Source organism: Eurosta solidaginis, chromosome 4 (genome assembly GCF_040869045.1).
Source record: "Eurosta solidaginis isolate ZX-2024a chromosome 4, ASM4086904v1, whole genome shotgun sequence".
Lineage (NCBI taxonomy): Eukaryota > Metazoa > Arthropoda > Insecta > Diptera > Tephritidae > Eurosta > Eurosta solidaginis.
The window spans coordinates 116626674-116640715 of NC_090322.1; the positions used below are offsets into that span (position 1 = coordinate 116626674).

Here is a 14042-nt window from a genome sequence, read left to right on the forward strand (position 1 = left end):
TAAAACTGGTCCTTTTTTTTAGTAAGGTATCAAAAGACGCGTATTCACGTCAAGATTCAGAATCCGAAAGCGGAAGTTTACTTTTTTTACCCGTTCAAAAGATATTAACGATAAACCGAAAAAAGACCCGCGGGTACTTCCGAAACCGGGGGTGAGATCCATAGTATTTTTGCGCAGAACACCTTTCTGCGTTGGCGGCCTTCGGCCGCGCTATAAAAAATAACCCTGGGCTACGCCATGCCAAGTCCGGGTGTGTGGTATAACCGTGGCTACCGCCACGATGATGCACAATTTTTTTGGTGGGTACCAACACAACAACAAACAACCACATGGAAATCGCCAACTTCAACTGCAAATATCTCCGGACAGAGATAAAATTTTTCTTTTCCGCCTTCAGATTATTGTTCTCGAGGTTAATACGCGTCTTTTGATACCTCACTCGATATTTTTGGTAGCGTATTAGCAGTCGACCCCTCAACGAGACTATTACCCTCGCTTCTTCTTTGAAATCTAAGTAGTTACTAGGATCTCTGAATACTTCCATTGATTAAATTGTGTGATATTTGGGTAATAGTCTAGTTGAGGGGTCCACTGCTAATACGCTACCAAAAATATCGAGAGAGGTGTCAAAAGACGCGTATTAACCTCGAGAACAATAATCTGAAGGTGGAAAAGAAAAATTTTATCTCTGTCCGGAGATATTTGCAGTTGAAGTTGGCGATTTCCATGTGGTTGTTGTTGTGTTTGTACCCACTAAAAAAATTGTGCATCATCGTGGCGGTAGCCACGGTTAAACCACACACCCGGACGTGGCATGGCGTATCCCAGGGTTATTTTTTATAAGCGCGGCCGAAGGCCGCCAACGCCGAAAGGTGTTCTGCGCAAAAATACTATGGATCCGACCCCCGGTTTCGGAGGTACCCGCGGGTCTTTTTTCGGTTTTTCGTTAATATCTTTTGAACGCGTTAATATTTTTATTTTCCGCCTTCGGATTATTAATACTGATGTCAAGACGCGTCTTTTGACACCTCTCTCGATATTTTTGATAGCGTATAAGCAGTCGACCCCTCTACTAGACTATTACCGATATTTGTTTTGTTTGGAAATTTCCCTCAAGTTTTTTACTTTACATATTCATACGTACATATATCACTTCCCTCGGTGGTGGTTCTATTGATTTTACTCAAAAAAATAATAGGTAAATATAGGATACATCTAATAGAATTCGAGGAACATTTGTTAAACTTGGTACTTTATTATTCGTACTTGCAATATAATCACATTTTATTTTTTACTCTGTAACTTACGAGATTATTGATTTCTTCTACTTCGGTGCCTTCCATTGTTTGTGCGATTTGTGTAGTAGTGATTGCTAGAGCTGGATTTCGATTCCATTCTTAATCGATTTAATCGATCTTTTTGGTAGAAATGTAGAATCTATTTTTTTTTTAAATCGGTCGATTCTTTAGGTATCGAAGTTTTTTCACTACCCTTCAAAACGCGAGTACTCTATAAATAATGTAATGAATATTCCTTTGGGAGTATAGGACTGCTCCAAATCTAATCTGTATTCATACAAAAAATGTGCTCCAATTAACATTGCGATGTCCTAGGGGAAGAGTAGGTGATCCCACTCTCGCTTTGTTTGTGAGTATTCCATAGAGTACATACGTGAGAGTACTTTCCAAAGTACTTTCACTGTTGTACTCCATGGAGCACCAACAGAGGATCATATGCCAAAGTACTAAAAGGAATTGTGTCGGAAAGTATTATCGGAGTGAATTTAATTTAAAATGAAAGTAAATGAAGAGGGGCAATACAGCTTTAATATTTTTCATTACGAATATTCTTATGTTATTTAGCATTTGCGTGAATAAAGAAACCAATATTTCTCTATACTATAGTATGTATACATAAAACCAGTGCGCGGTTGCATTTTATCAGAGTTGCCATAGTAAAATTTTACTATCAGTTATTTGTATGCAATATTTTACTTTTGGTAACTTTGTTCGACCGTCAGGGTACCCTGCAAAAATTTTTGGATTACGTGTTCCATTTTCTTCATGTTGGAGTACTCTAACAATAGGGGGACTCCTGTAACCGTATAAATACCTTATAAAGTGTGTAAAGGTATAAATTTATCTAGTGCGTAAACGAGCTGTCAAATTTTTTATGAAAAATCATTTACACAATTTGTATAAATTTACGCGCGCATTTCATTGTGTAAACGCGGTAAACCCAAAGAAATGCAACCTTGCAGACATTACAGCCGGCATTTTCATAAGAAATCTCCAACATCAGCAAGTACAGGCGTTTTAGTTTTGATTTTTCACTTAATCTTGGTATTTTTTAATTTGTATAACAATAAAAAAAAAATTTTTGGCAATAATACAGCTGAAAAACAATCAAGTTTATCAAGAGTATTACTAGGTGCGTTCATATAACCGCGTGTGTAAATGGATATAATTTTACACCTTATAAGTTTATATGCTATCATGAGTCCTCCTAATACTCCTTTGCAATGCGTTTGCGGAACACCATTAGCCGATCATTGCTCGTTTTTAACGACCGTGATCACGACACGATGACGATCGAACAGAGTTGCCAAAAGTAAAATATTGCATACAAATAACTGATAATAAAATTTTACTATGGCAACTCTGATAAAATGCGCACTTGTTTTATGTATACATACTATAGTATAGAGAAATATTAGTTTCTTTATTCACGCAAATGCTAAATAACATAAGAATATTCATTTACTTTCATTTTAAATTAAATTCACTCCGATAATTCTTTCCGACACAATTCCTGTTTTGTACTTTGGCATATGATCCTCTGTGGGTGCTCCGTGGAGTACAACAGTGAAAGTACTTTGGAAAGTGCTCTCACGTATGTACTCTATGGAATACTCACAAACAAAGCGAGAGTGGGATCATCTACTCCTCTCCTAGGACATCGCAATGTTAATTGGAGCACATTTTTTGTATGAATACAGATTAGTTTTGGAACACTCCTATACTCCCAAAGGCGTATTCCTTACTTTATTTATGGAGTACTCGCATTTTTTGAAGGGAGACCCAAAAGTAAATTAAGAATGCCCAAAATTCTTCAGGCTTTAACTAATTCCAAAGCAGTCTCTATTATAATGCAACAAAGTGCCGCTAAAGATGAATATTTTTCTGAAAGTGTTACCGCTGATAACTGCCGAGAAAATTTTGACTCCACTTCCGCTTGTGTGCCTGACATATTTCATATCGACGTCTCCTATAACGAAAATGAAATTGATATAAACAATATACTTACAAATGAGCAAAGTACTGAGCTGAAGCAAATTATAAATAATACTTATTTCAATCCTAATATTCTGGAAAACCCACTTAAGTATGAAATGAAAATACGATTGAAAACTGATGTTCCTTTCCATTGCGTTCCTCGTCGGCTTGAACGTACCGAAGTACGAAATATTTTAGATGAACTTCCGAAAGAAAACATTATACGTCCTAGTGATTCACCTTATGCCTCCGCCATTATGCTGGTCAAGAAAAAGAACGTGAAAGCCCGAATGTGTGTAGACTAAAGCTAAGGCCACACTGAGCTGCACTACACTGCGCTTCAAAATATTATTTGCATGTATTCTTATGGAACAATTCACACCTAGCGGCAGCAGCACTACGCGACGCGGCCATGAGCGGCAATGTTGATCAAATAGGCAAAAAAGTGAAGCGCCGTTGCCGCTACATGTCGCGCCGCTAAGTGTGCACGCACCTTATAGGGCACTTAACAAACTAACTCTTAGAGATAATTATACGCTACCACTGATCGATGACTGTACTAAAGGATATTTTTCGGTATTGGATTTAAAGAGCGGTTTTCATCAGATTCATATGGCTCCTGAGTCCATACCATTTATATCTTTCGTAACCCCTCATGGACAATTTGAATATTTGAAAATGCCGTTTGGGTTAAAAAATTCTCCAGCGGTATTTCAACGATTCATCAACAACATCTTCCGAGACATGATAGACGAGAAAAAAATTATTATTTATATGGACGATATAGTTGTTGCCACCGAGGGGTATGACGAGCACATCAAACTTTTAAAATCAGTACTGGAACGAATTTCATTACGAAGGTTGAAACTTAATATGAGTAAATGTAAGTTTGATTATAAGGAAATTGAGTATTTAGGTTACAAAGTCACTCATAAAGGAATAGCACCTAGTAATTCTCACATAAAAAGTATACAAAATTTTTCGGCCACTTCGAAGTTGAAGCAGTTACAATCATGTTTAGGGATGTTTTCTTATTTCCGCACATTTATACCGTCCTTCTCAGAAATAGCTAAGCCCCTGCAGAACTTACTTAAAAGTAATGCCCAATTTGATTTTGATGACAAATGCCATGAAGCTTTTCTGGAGCTGAAGTCTAGACTAGTTAAGAGCCCTGTTCTAACCATTTATAGCCCTACCAAGGAAAGTGAGTTACACTGTGACGCTAGTAGTATTAGCTTCGGATATCCTATTTTTCTAAAACTGCATCGAGTTCGGAATCGAAATACCACAGTTCTGAATTTGAAACGTTGTCCACAATATATGCTTTAAGAAGATTTAGACATTATTTAGAAGGTATACCATTCATGCTAGTTTCTGATTGTAATTCCCTGACAATGACCCTTGATAGAAAACAGTTGAATCCTAGCATAGCCAGGTGGGCTCTTGAACTTGAGAATTATAACTATAAAATACAGCATAGGAAGGGCACATCAATGAGTCCGGTAGATGCTTTGAGCAGGAGGCAGATAGCTTCAATCATAAATTCAGATAAAGTAGAATTTCGAATTCAAGTAGCACAAGAAAGAGACAAAGATATTCAATCGGTGAGAAAACAATTGCAAAATGAGGAACTTAAAGATTATAAACTACGTTATACAATTGATCTATGAGAAAATGGGCCATCTATCTATAAATAAAACTCTCAGCAAATTGAGTTTATATTACTGGTTTCCGCGGATGAGAATGAAAGTGGAAAAGTTCATTAGACATTTTTTTAAATGTATTATGTACACTAGCCCTCCTCATGCTAAGGAGCAAAGCTTATACCCTATTCCAAAGGAGCCTTTAACATTTGATACTATCCATATTGATCACTTTGGACCACTGCCGTCATTTTAGTCTAAACGTAAGCACATTTTAGTGGTAGTAGACGTTTTCACTAAGTTTGTTAAATTATATCTAACAAACTCTACGAGTACCCGAGAGGTCACAGCTGCCATAGAAAAGTATTTTAATTACTATAGCCGACCGAGACGTATAGTAAGCGATAGGGGAACCTGTTTCACCTCCCTCGAATTTTCGGCCTTTTTATTAAAAAAATAACATAAATCATGTGGAAGTCGCTGTGGCATCGCCTCAAGCTAACGTACAGGTAGAGAGGGTGAATCGGGTATTGAAAGCAATGTTGGGAAAATTGACTAACGAAATAAATCATGATGAGTGGGTTAAGAGATTATTAGAAGTTGAATATGCAATAAACAACTCTGTTCATAGTACATGCAAAGAGACACCAAGCCGGTTAATGTTTGGGGTTGAGCAAAGAGGCATAATAATAGATGAGTTTACTGAGCATTTTCAGGACAAACTTTGTCCGGATCATGATATAGCATTTTCAGGTCAAATGAAACTTTTTTCAAGTCAAATGAAACTTTTTTCATTTCAAATGAATCTTTTTTCATTTTAAATGTAACTTTTTTCATTTTAAATGAAACTTTTTTCATTTTAAATGAAACGTTGTTCATTTTAAATGGAACTTTTTTCATTTCAAATGAAACTTTTTTCAAGTCAAATGAAACCATACTACTAAGGTAATTGTCAATATATTTATATCGTACTTTATAACGCTAAGTATTTATCAAATTTTTCTTTAAGACAACTGTTTCTAATTAGCCACATTGAAGGCAAAATTTTTGCTTAAATTTTCTTGTGAACTTATATACTACGGTTAAACCACCCACTTAAAATAAGCACCCATAGTGTTTACTTGTATCTACACCTCTTATATATAAAGCACATTCTTCTTCTACATATACTTCGTTAATAACGTAGGAATAAAGCAACGTAGAGAACAAATAGAAGGAACCAAAGAGCATGATGTGAGCGTATTTCCTACTCACTGTCTGACACCAACTAACACATCGGTTGAATCCTCTGTATTATGCTTTTCTCCTTGACCAACATCATATCAAACAACATAGAACGATAGCAAGGTATTGATAGAAACATTACTTTTACCAACTATATAGTAGAGCATGTGGACTGTGCAGAGATCTTTTTTAACTATGCTGAAAAACATAACGGTAAAAAGTGATCTTTTCTGCTCTATGGCGTAGTTACATTGCACTTCACTCGTTTAGGCCTTTGAAAACATATATATTCGTTTTTATTCCATTATTTTTCATTGTATATTGTATTTAAATGTAATACTTAGAATATATATATTGTTACGGTCTGCTGCTACGGTCTACGGCTAAGATCCACTTGGGAGCATATTCGCGCGAACAAACCTAGTAATGGGGCGAAAGTAGCGATAAAAAGTATCGAAAAACAAGGAAAAAAAGCAGACGGGCCATCACTAGCGAAAAATGCCATGAGTTTACGGCAAGAAAAAAAGGAGGAAGGTTGGTAAATTGCTTGAGCAAAATTTTTGGCGGCACTGCAATTATATATAAGGGATCATATAACACTTAGGGACACAACTTCAACAGCAAAGGCGTCAAGCTCAGTTAATACACTGCTTCAGTAACTTTATTGCTCACTTCAACTACGCCTCCCCAACGATACTCAACTAATCACAAAACACCCTCGCCGGCTGTGCGCGTAAACAGGTAAATGCCCAGAAACTAGGAAGGAATCGATAGCGCAAAGTACCGAAACCGTTCATTCCTACAAATCTCGTTTCTACGCGTCTATTTTTGGGTGGTAATAAACCTTACACCGGTTGTGTTGTGTTGACACAAGATCCAGTTGAATGTAGGTCGGTGTTCCCAGTCACACCTAGTGAGATAAACCCCTTCCTCTACGTTTACGAAGAACACTACCATCTGCGGAAAAGCGTCTGACACCACCTCCGCCACCAGGGCCAGCAGTACGCTGCCGCGTAATACAACTAACGTCAAAATGGCCAAGTCATCCGGCTCGTAAAGGCCAGCCCGAAGCTCTATCGCCACCCAGGTCATTCGGTTACCTCGGACCAAAGCGCCAACCACCACCAACGGCGCCTACTATTACCACGGGCATCACCATCGGTAGTACCTCCCCCAACCCCTTCATTAGCGCCAGTCACGGGCGCAACAACCACCAGACATACCGCCACCACCAGTTGCAACACACGTAGCGGGGCCGCGACCATAGGCCTGCGGCCACTAATGTTAACACCAACAGCAGGTGGTACTACCGACAACAATACTAGCCGCAACCTTATCAGCTACGACCATACCGGCTACAACAATACTAGCCGCAACCTTATCAGCCACGACCATTCAGGCTACAACGATACCAGCGTAACAATACCAGCTACAACAACAACCGCAGGGCAGCGAACCTAGGCCTGCGGCCATCCCGATTACGACAACGAATATCAGCGGTTAAAGCGGTGAGTTCGTTCCGATACTGACTAAATATACGTATTTGTAGCCTCAACCTTGTTCTTTCATTTTCTTTTGACTCTGGAACAACATATAGTATTAATATACAAACATATTCAAATTTAAGGCTATAACCCTAGTATAGAATCTTAACATGTAATACATACATGTAGGAATAGAAGTAAGATAGGCGGCAACCTTTAGAAAGGTACAAAATATTATAGAAGGGCGGCAACCCTTAAAACCTAACGAAGAGGCATCAAAGCGTTCTTAGGGTTTTTAAATGTAAACGATAGTTAATAAGTTTAGTTTTAATCGTACAGTTGAAGAAGCCATACGCTAATATGGTCGCGTAGCGTTAAGTGCTTTTTTGTGAAGAACATAAAAAGAAAACTGTTATTAAATTAAAAATTAAATGCGTTATAACTAAAATAAACCGTGTTTCGATTAAAACCCTACAATTGGGGGCTCAACCGGGATTATTTCGTGGTGAAAAAAAGATTAAAAGACGCAAAAGTGTGTGCGCAATTCGCAGAAGCCACAAAGAAGCAAATAAATCAGTTTCTCACAACTGATCGTGATTATCTGTGTGCATATGGAAAGGTGCGAAGTTAAAAATAAATAAAAATTCAGAAAAAGGCGCTTGGGTTTTAGTGCATACAAAAGTACAAGTACAGGTGCTTAGAAGCACCAAGCAAGCTTGGAAAAAAGGTGCTCCAACGGGCAGAGCGCAAACGTTGGCAGCGAAATTTAAAGCAGCGAAAATTTAAAACAGCGGTTATTTCAAATAACCGAAGGCTTGAAATGGAAGGAAAAATAGAGTGAAATAACTAAAGTTGAACCTAGAAACATGAGTGTGGAAAAGATGACACAAGAAAGCAAAAGTGAGAAAACTATAAATCAAAAAGAAGTATAACAAACTTAGAGAAGTTAGAGGTGTGAAAAAGACGGCAAGTGAAGCTAAAAGCAAGAGTGTAAAAAATTTTAATAGAAAATACGAAGCAAAGGAAACGTAAAATAAAGTAAAACGAAATGAATTCAGCAATGCTAAAGAAAATCTAAAACATACGAAAAGCAAAAACAAATGGGGGAAAACAGATATACCAACGAGAAAAAAGAAAAGCAATACAAACAACAACAATGAAAAGCAAAAATCGAAATATCTAAAGCAAAGAAAAACGTTAAAGAAAGTGAAACGAAATGCATAAAGCAATGCTAAAGAAAATCTGAAACTTATGAAAAGCAAAAAATAATTGAAAAAACAGAAATAACAACGAGGGAAGAAATATAAAAGCAACACAAGTAACGACAAAGAAGCTTATGAAAAACAAATTAATGAGAATAGAAATACCGACAAGAACAAAAGGAAATCAACACAGGCAACAAGAAGGGCGAACACCAGAAGCAGAGAAGCCGGAACGTGAGCAAATATATGTATATTTTAAACTTATGTATGTATTTGATTTTGCTTTTGATTTTTGTAGAATTGTAGACAGGTAGTAGGTTATGTACGGCGGTCGCATGGGTGCTCGTGTATATTTGTGTGCTGAACACGAAGTTGAAGCTTAACAGCAGGAGCAAGAGTTAGGAAAGAAGGCAATCTGCCACTGATAAGTCAGGCGAGAGATGAAGAGAGATAAATGTCACATTTGTTAAGCGGTTGCATGAGTGCTTTGAAATTAAAAAAAAAAAGGCTAAGCGTAAAAGAAACAAATATACAAACATAAGCGTTTCAAGTTGGAAAATAGAGAGTAGTACAAAGTAAGTGCGTTATCATTCAAGTATATTTAAACTTATAGGAGGAAAAGAGAAGAAGATGGACGCGGATACAATTAAGTCGATGACAGTCGAAGTGTTAAAGGAAAAGTTAAGGGAGTTAGGGTTGAGCGTGTCAGGCAGGAAAAAAGAATTACAGTTGCGGTTGTTACAGCATGTAATTCTGGGTAATGAAGAAGAGGATGAAAATGGAAACGAGTCGTCAAACTCGTTGTATGAGGATGCTCCAACAACTAACTCGCATGCGCAAAGGGTGTTATTTACGTTGCGCGATGTTAAAGATAGCTTTTCATTCTTTTTCGGGGATGGCACTTATGATATTGTACACTGGGTTGAAGAATTTGACGATACAGCTGACACAGTCAGTTGGAATAACTTGCAGAGGTTTGTATATGCTAAGCAGTTGCTCAAAGGAGCTGCGAAGTTGTTTGTAAGGGGATTGGTGGGCGTAAGAGATTGGAGTAGCTTAAAACAAGCCCTCATCGAAGAATTTGGTAAAAAACTATGTGCGTCCGAGGTACACCGAGCGTTAAGGAACCGGAAGAAACAGCAAAAAGAGACATTTCAGGAATATCTGTACGCATTGATTGAGTTAGGGAAGCAAATCTCTTTAGATGAAAGAAGCGTAGTTGAGTATTTCGTGGAGGGTATACCGGATGTTAGGGCAAACAAGAGCATGTTGTACCAGGCAACTACATTAAGCGAGTTAAAGGAGCATATACGGGTGTATGAGAAGGTAAAAGGGGTGCAGACAACCTTTAGTAAAAGTAGTGCAGGACTAGCTTCGGCAGAAGGAAAATATTCCTCAAAGAGGAAATGCTTCAAGTGCGATAAGGAAGGACATATAGCAAGAGAGTGTCCGGGGTCGGAACCAAAAGACGTAACATGCTTTAGGTGCAAACAAAAGGGCCACTATGCCCATGAATGCAAAGATAGGAAAGGAAAAGAAGTCAAAAGTGAGCGTGTGAACACGATCGAGTCAGCTAAGGTTGCCAGCAAGGGCGGAATGATTTTTGTTGACGCGACTATCGGCGGTTTTAAGTTTAATGCCTTAGTTGATACAGGTTGTAGTGCATGTATTATGAGGTACGACACATTATTTATGTTAGGGGACATAGAGATAACGCAGGAAAAAAAGAAATTATTCGGTATCGGAAATGGCGAGCTTACGACACTAGGCAGCTTTTCGGCCGATATGCTGGTGGAAGGATTTTGGTTGAGGGTCACTTTTCAGGTAGTTAAGGAACGTGATATTCCGTATGCAGCAATCATCGGAAATGATATACTACAAGATGTAGAACTTGTTTTCAGGAATGGTAGTGTAGAGTTTAGGAAGCCGACGACAGATACGGAAATTACTCGGGATCACACAGTAACTGAGATGGTTACTGCCGTAGCGGGCGATGGTACTGAAGCGGTTGTGTCAGTCCACGGCCAGTTGAATAATAAAGAGGGTCAGCACGCAGTATCCGAGATGGTTACTGCCGGTGCGTATGGTGGCACTGAAGGGATTGTGTCAGTCCACGATAAACCTAGGGATAAAGGTTATCAGCACATGGTATCTGGGATTGGTACTGCCGTGCTTATGGTGATACTGGAGTAGTCAGCTCAGTTCACGATGAGTTTAGGAACAAAGAGAATTGTCAGCATTCAAAGACAGCAAGAGTAAGTGATAGCGCAAATTGTGATACGGAAGGGGCAGCTTTCGTTCATTGCGCGCCAGTGGACCATGAGAATGGTTGGAATAATATTCGGGAGGAACAGAGATACTCTACACAGTTGGGAAAAGCGTTTCAGGTACTGTGTGCAATTGAAAGCGAAGAATTTGAGGAGTCAGAGAAGGTAGATCTGTCACATCTGATCGAGAGTGTAGCTAAAGAAGTAAGGAAGTTGATAAAGACTTATCACCCTGAAAAGCCCAGCAGCACTCCGGTACAGATGAAATTAAATTTGACGGATGAAAAACCAGTGTTTCAGCGACCACGTCGGGTGTCGTATGCTGATCAGAGGTATATTGACGAACAGGTTGAGAATATGTTGAAGGATGGCATTATTCAGCATAGCGTGTCGGAATACGCATCACCAGTCGTACTAACTACGAAGAAAAACGGAACAAAACGATTTTGCTGTGATTTCCGTAAGGTGAACGAAAAAATAATGAGAGATAATTTCCCAATGGCTTTAGTAGACGAAGCGTTGGACAGATTGGAAGGCGCGAACATTTATACCACCCTCGATTTGAAAAATGGCTTCTACCACGTGCCGGTGGAGCCTGACTCACGAAAATATACCTCCTTCGTGACACAAAACGGTCAATATGAATTTTGTTACGTGCCATTCGGTATAACTTATTCCCCGGCAGTGTTCTGTCGCTATATTCGCGCAATATTTCAGGAGATGCTGGCCGATGGAACTGTCATAATATATATGGACGACATCGTCATTCCCGCCAAGGATATGACGGAGGGTCGCGGAAAATTAGAGAGAGTTCTAAGGCATGCAAGCAAAAACGGACTGCACATTAGGTGGGAGAAGTGTCAAATTTTGAAAAGGAAGATCAGTTTTTTAGGGTTTATCGTAGAAAGTGGGAGAATTCTTCCTTCAAAGGAGAAAACCAAGGCAGTCAGTGGTTTTCCAACACCGGGGAGCAAGAAAGAGGTACAGAGATTCTTGGGGTTAACCTCTTTTTTCAGGCGGTTTGTTAGGGATTATGCTGTGATCGCGAAACCGCTTACAGATCTGCTGCGAAAGGACGAAAAGTTTAAACTTGAAGACGTACACTTGTTGGCAATACAAGAACTTAAGCGCGCGTTGGTGAGCGCGCCTGCACTGAAATTGTTTAACCCTTCTGCAGAAACTGAACTGCATGCAGATGCCTCTAAGTTCGGATACGGGGCCGTTTTGCTACAAAAGGACTCAGAGGATAGCTTGTTGCATCCGGTAGAATACATGAGTCGCAAAACAACGCCAGCAGAAGAGAGATACAGTGCTTTTGAACTGGAAGTTTTAGCGGTTATTAATGCTTTAAAGAAGTGGCGCATCTACCTGAAAGACATTAAATTTAAAATAGTTAGCGATTGTAACGCGTTTACCATGACGGTTAAAAAGCAAGACGTACCGGATAGAATTATGAGATGGGCGATGTATTTACAGGATTACAACTACGTGGTGGAGCATAGATCGGGAAAGCGCATGAAGCACGTAGACGCTCTGAGTCGTGCATACTGTTTACTGGTGGAAGACTCGTTAAAGTTTAAGATCAGGGAATCGCAATTACAGGACGACTGGGTAAGGGCGGTTAGAAAAGTTTTAGGAACCGGAACATACGAAAATTTTTTTGTACGCAACGACCTTCTATATAATGACCCCATCAAGGAGTTATTAGTCGTACCTTCCAGTATGGAAGAAGAAATTATCAAATTAGCTCACTGCCAAGGACATTTTTCGGAGAAACGAACACAGGAACTGGTAGAGAGGAATTATTACATACCAAGTCTGAGCACAAAAGTACACAATGTAGTAAGGTCGTGTGTGAAGTGTATCATCGTCGATAGTAAAAGGGGTAAAAAAGAGGGGTTGTTGACACCAATCGACAAAGCCTGTGAGCCGTTAGGGACTTACCACATTGACCATGTGGGTCCGTTAACTGAGACGCGAAAAAAATACAATTACATATTGGCTATTATCGACGGGTTTTCAAAATTTGTTTGGCTATACCCAACGAAATCAACTGGAGTAGATGAAGTTTTAGACAGACTCGGAAAACAATCGGCAATTTTCGGAAATCCAAAACGAATAATAACTGATAGAGGCGCTGCATTTACGGCAAATGCTTTTAAGGAGTACTGCGATAAAGAAAATATTCAACACTTATTGACTGCCACTGGTGTACCTCGGGGAAATGGTCAAATAGAACGCGTACACAGGACGGTCGTACCAATGTTGTCTAAAAAGTGTCAAAGCAATCCAACCCAGTGGTATAATCATGTCGCAAAAGTGCAACAGGTTTTAAATAGTACCGCGCCACGCAGCACGAAGATAGCACCCTTTAAAATTCTGACTGGATTAGACATGCGAACTTCGGATTTCCCAGATTTACTCGCAATTTTAAATGAAATAGAAATAGAAGGATTGAATAGTGCGCGTGATTCCGCTAGGGAGATAGCTCGTGAAAACATTGAAAAAATACAAAAGGAGAACAGGAAATCATTTGATAAGGGAAGAAAGAAAGGAACCAAGTATGAAATAAACGACCTGGTAGCGATCAAGAGAACCCAATTCGGGGTAGCTATGAGATTGAGGCCGAAATATCTGGGGCCATATAAAATAGTCGCCAAACTACCCCATGACAGATACGAGTTGGAGAAAGTAGGAGATCAGGAGGGGCCGCGAAAAACTACGACGGTAGCGGAGAATATGAAGAGATGGACTTAGATACTGATTCGAGGTCGAATCATAAGTCAGGATGGCCGATTGTAGGAATAGAAGTAAGATAGGCGGCAACCTTTAGAAAGGTACAAAATATTATAGAAGGGCGGCAACCCTTAAAACCTAACGAAGAGGCATCAAAGCGTTCTTAGGGTTTTTAAATGTAAACGATAGTTAATAAGTTTAGTTTTAATCG

At 39.1% G+C, this 14042-nt stretch overlaps 1 protein-coding gene across 6 annotated transcripts in view; it reads right to left on the reverse strand.

The window, feature by feature from the left end:
- LOC137250180 (protein rogdi-like) overlaps positions 1-1389 on the reverse strand; it is a 153338-nt gene extending 151949 nt beyond the window's left edge. For all 6 annotated transcript variants that reach the window (XM_067782565.1, XM_067782569.1, XM_067782570.1 and 3 more), the window contains exon 1: positions 1308-1389. In XM_067782565.1, the coding sequence (XP_067638666.1) occupies positions 1308-1343 (36 nt within the window). In that variant the 5' untranslated portion in view covers positions 1344-1389. The remainder of the gene's footprint in view (positions 1-1307) is intronic.
- Between the last annotated feature and the right edge of the window lie 12653 nt (positions 1390-14042).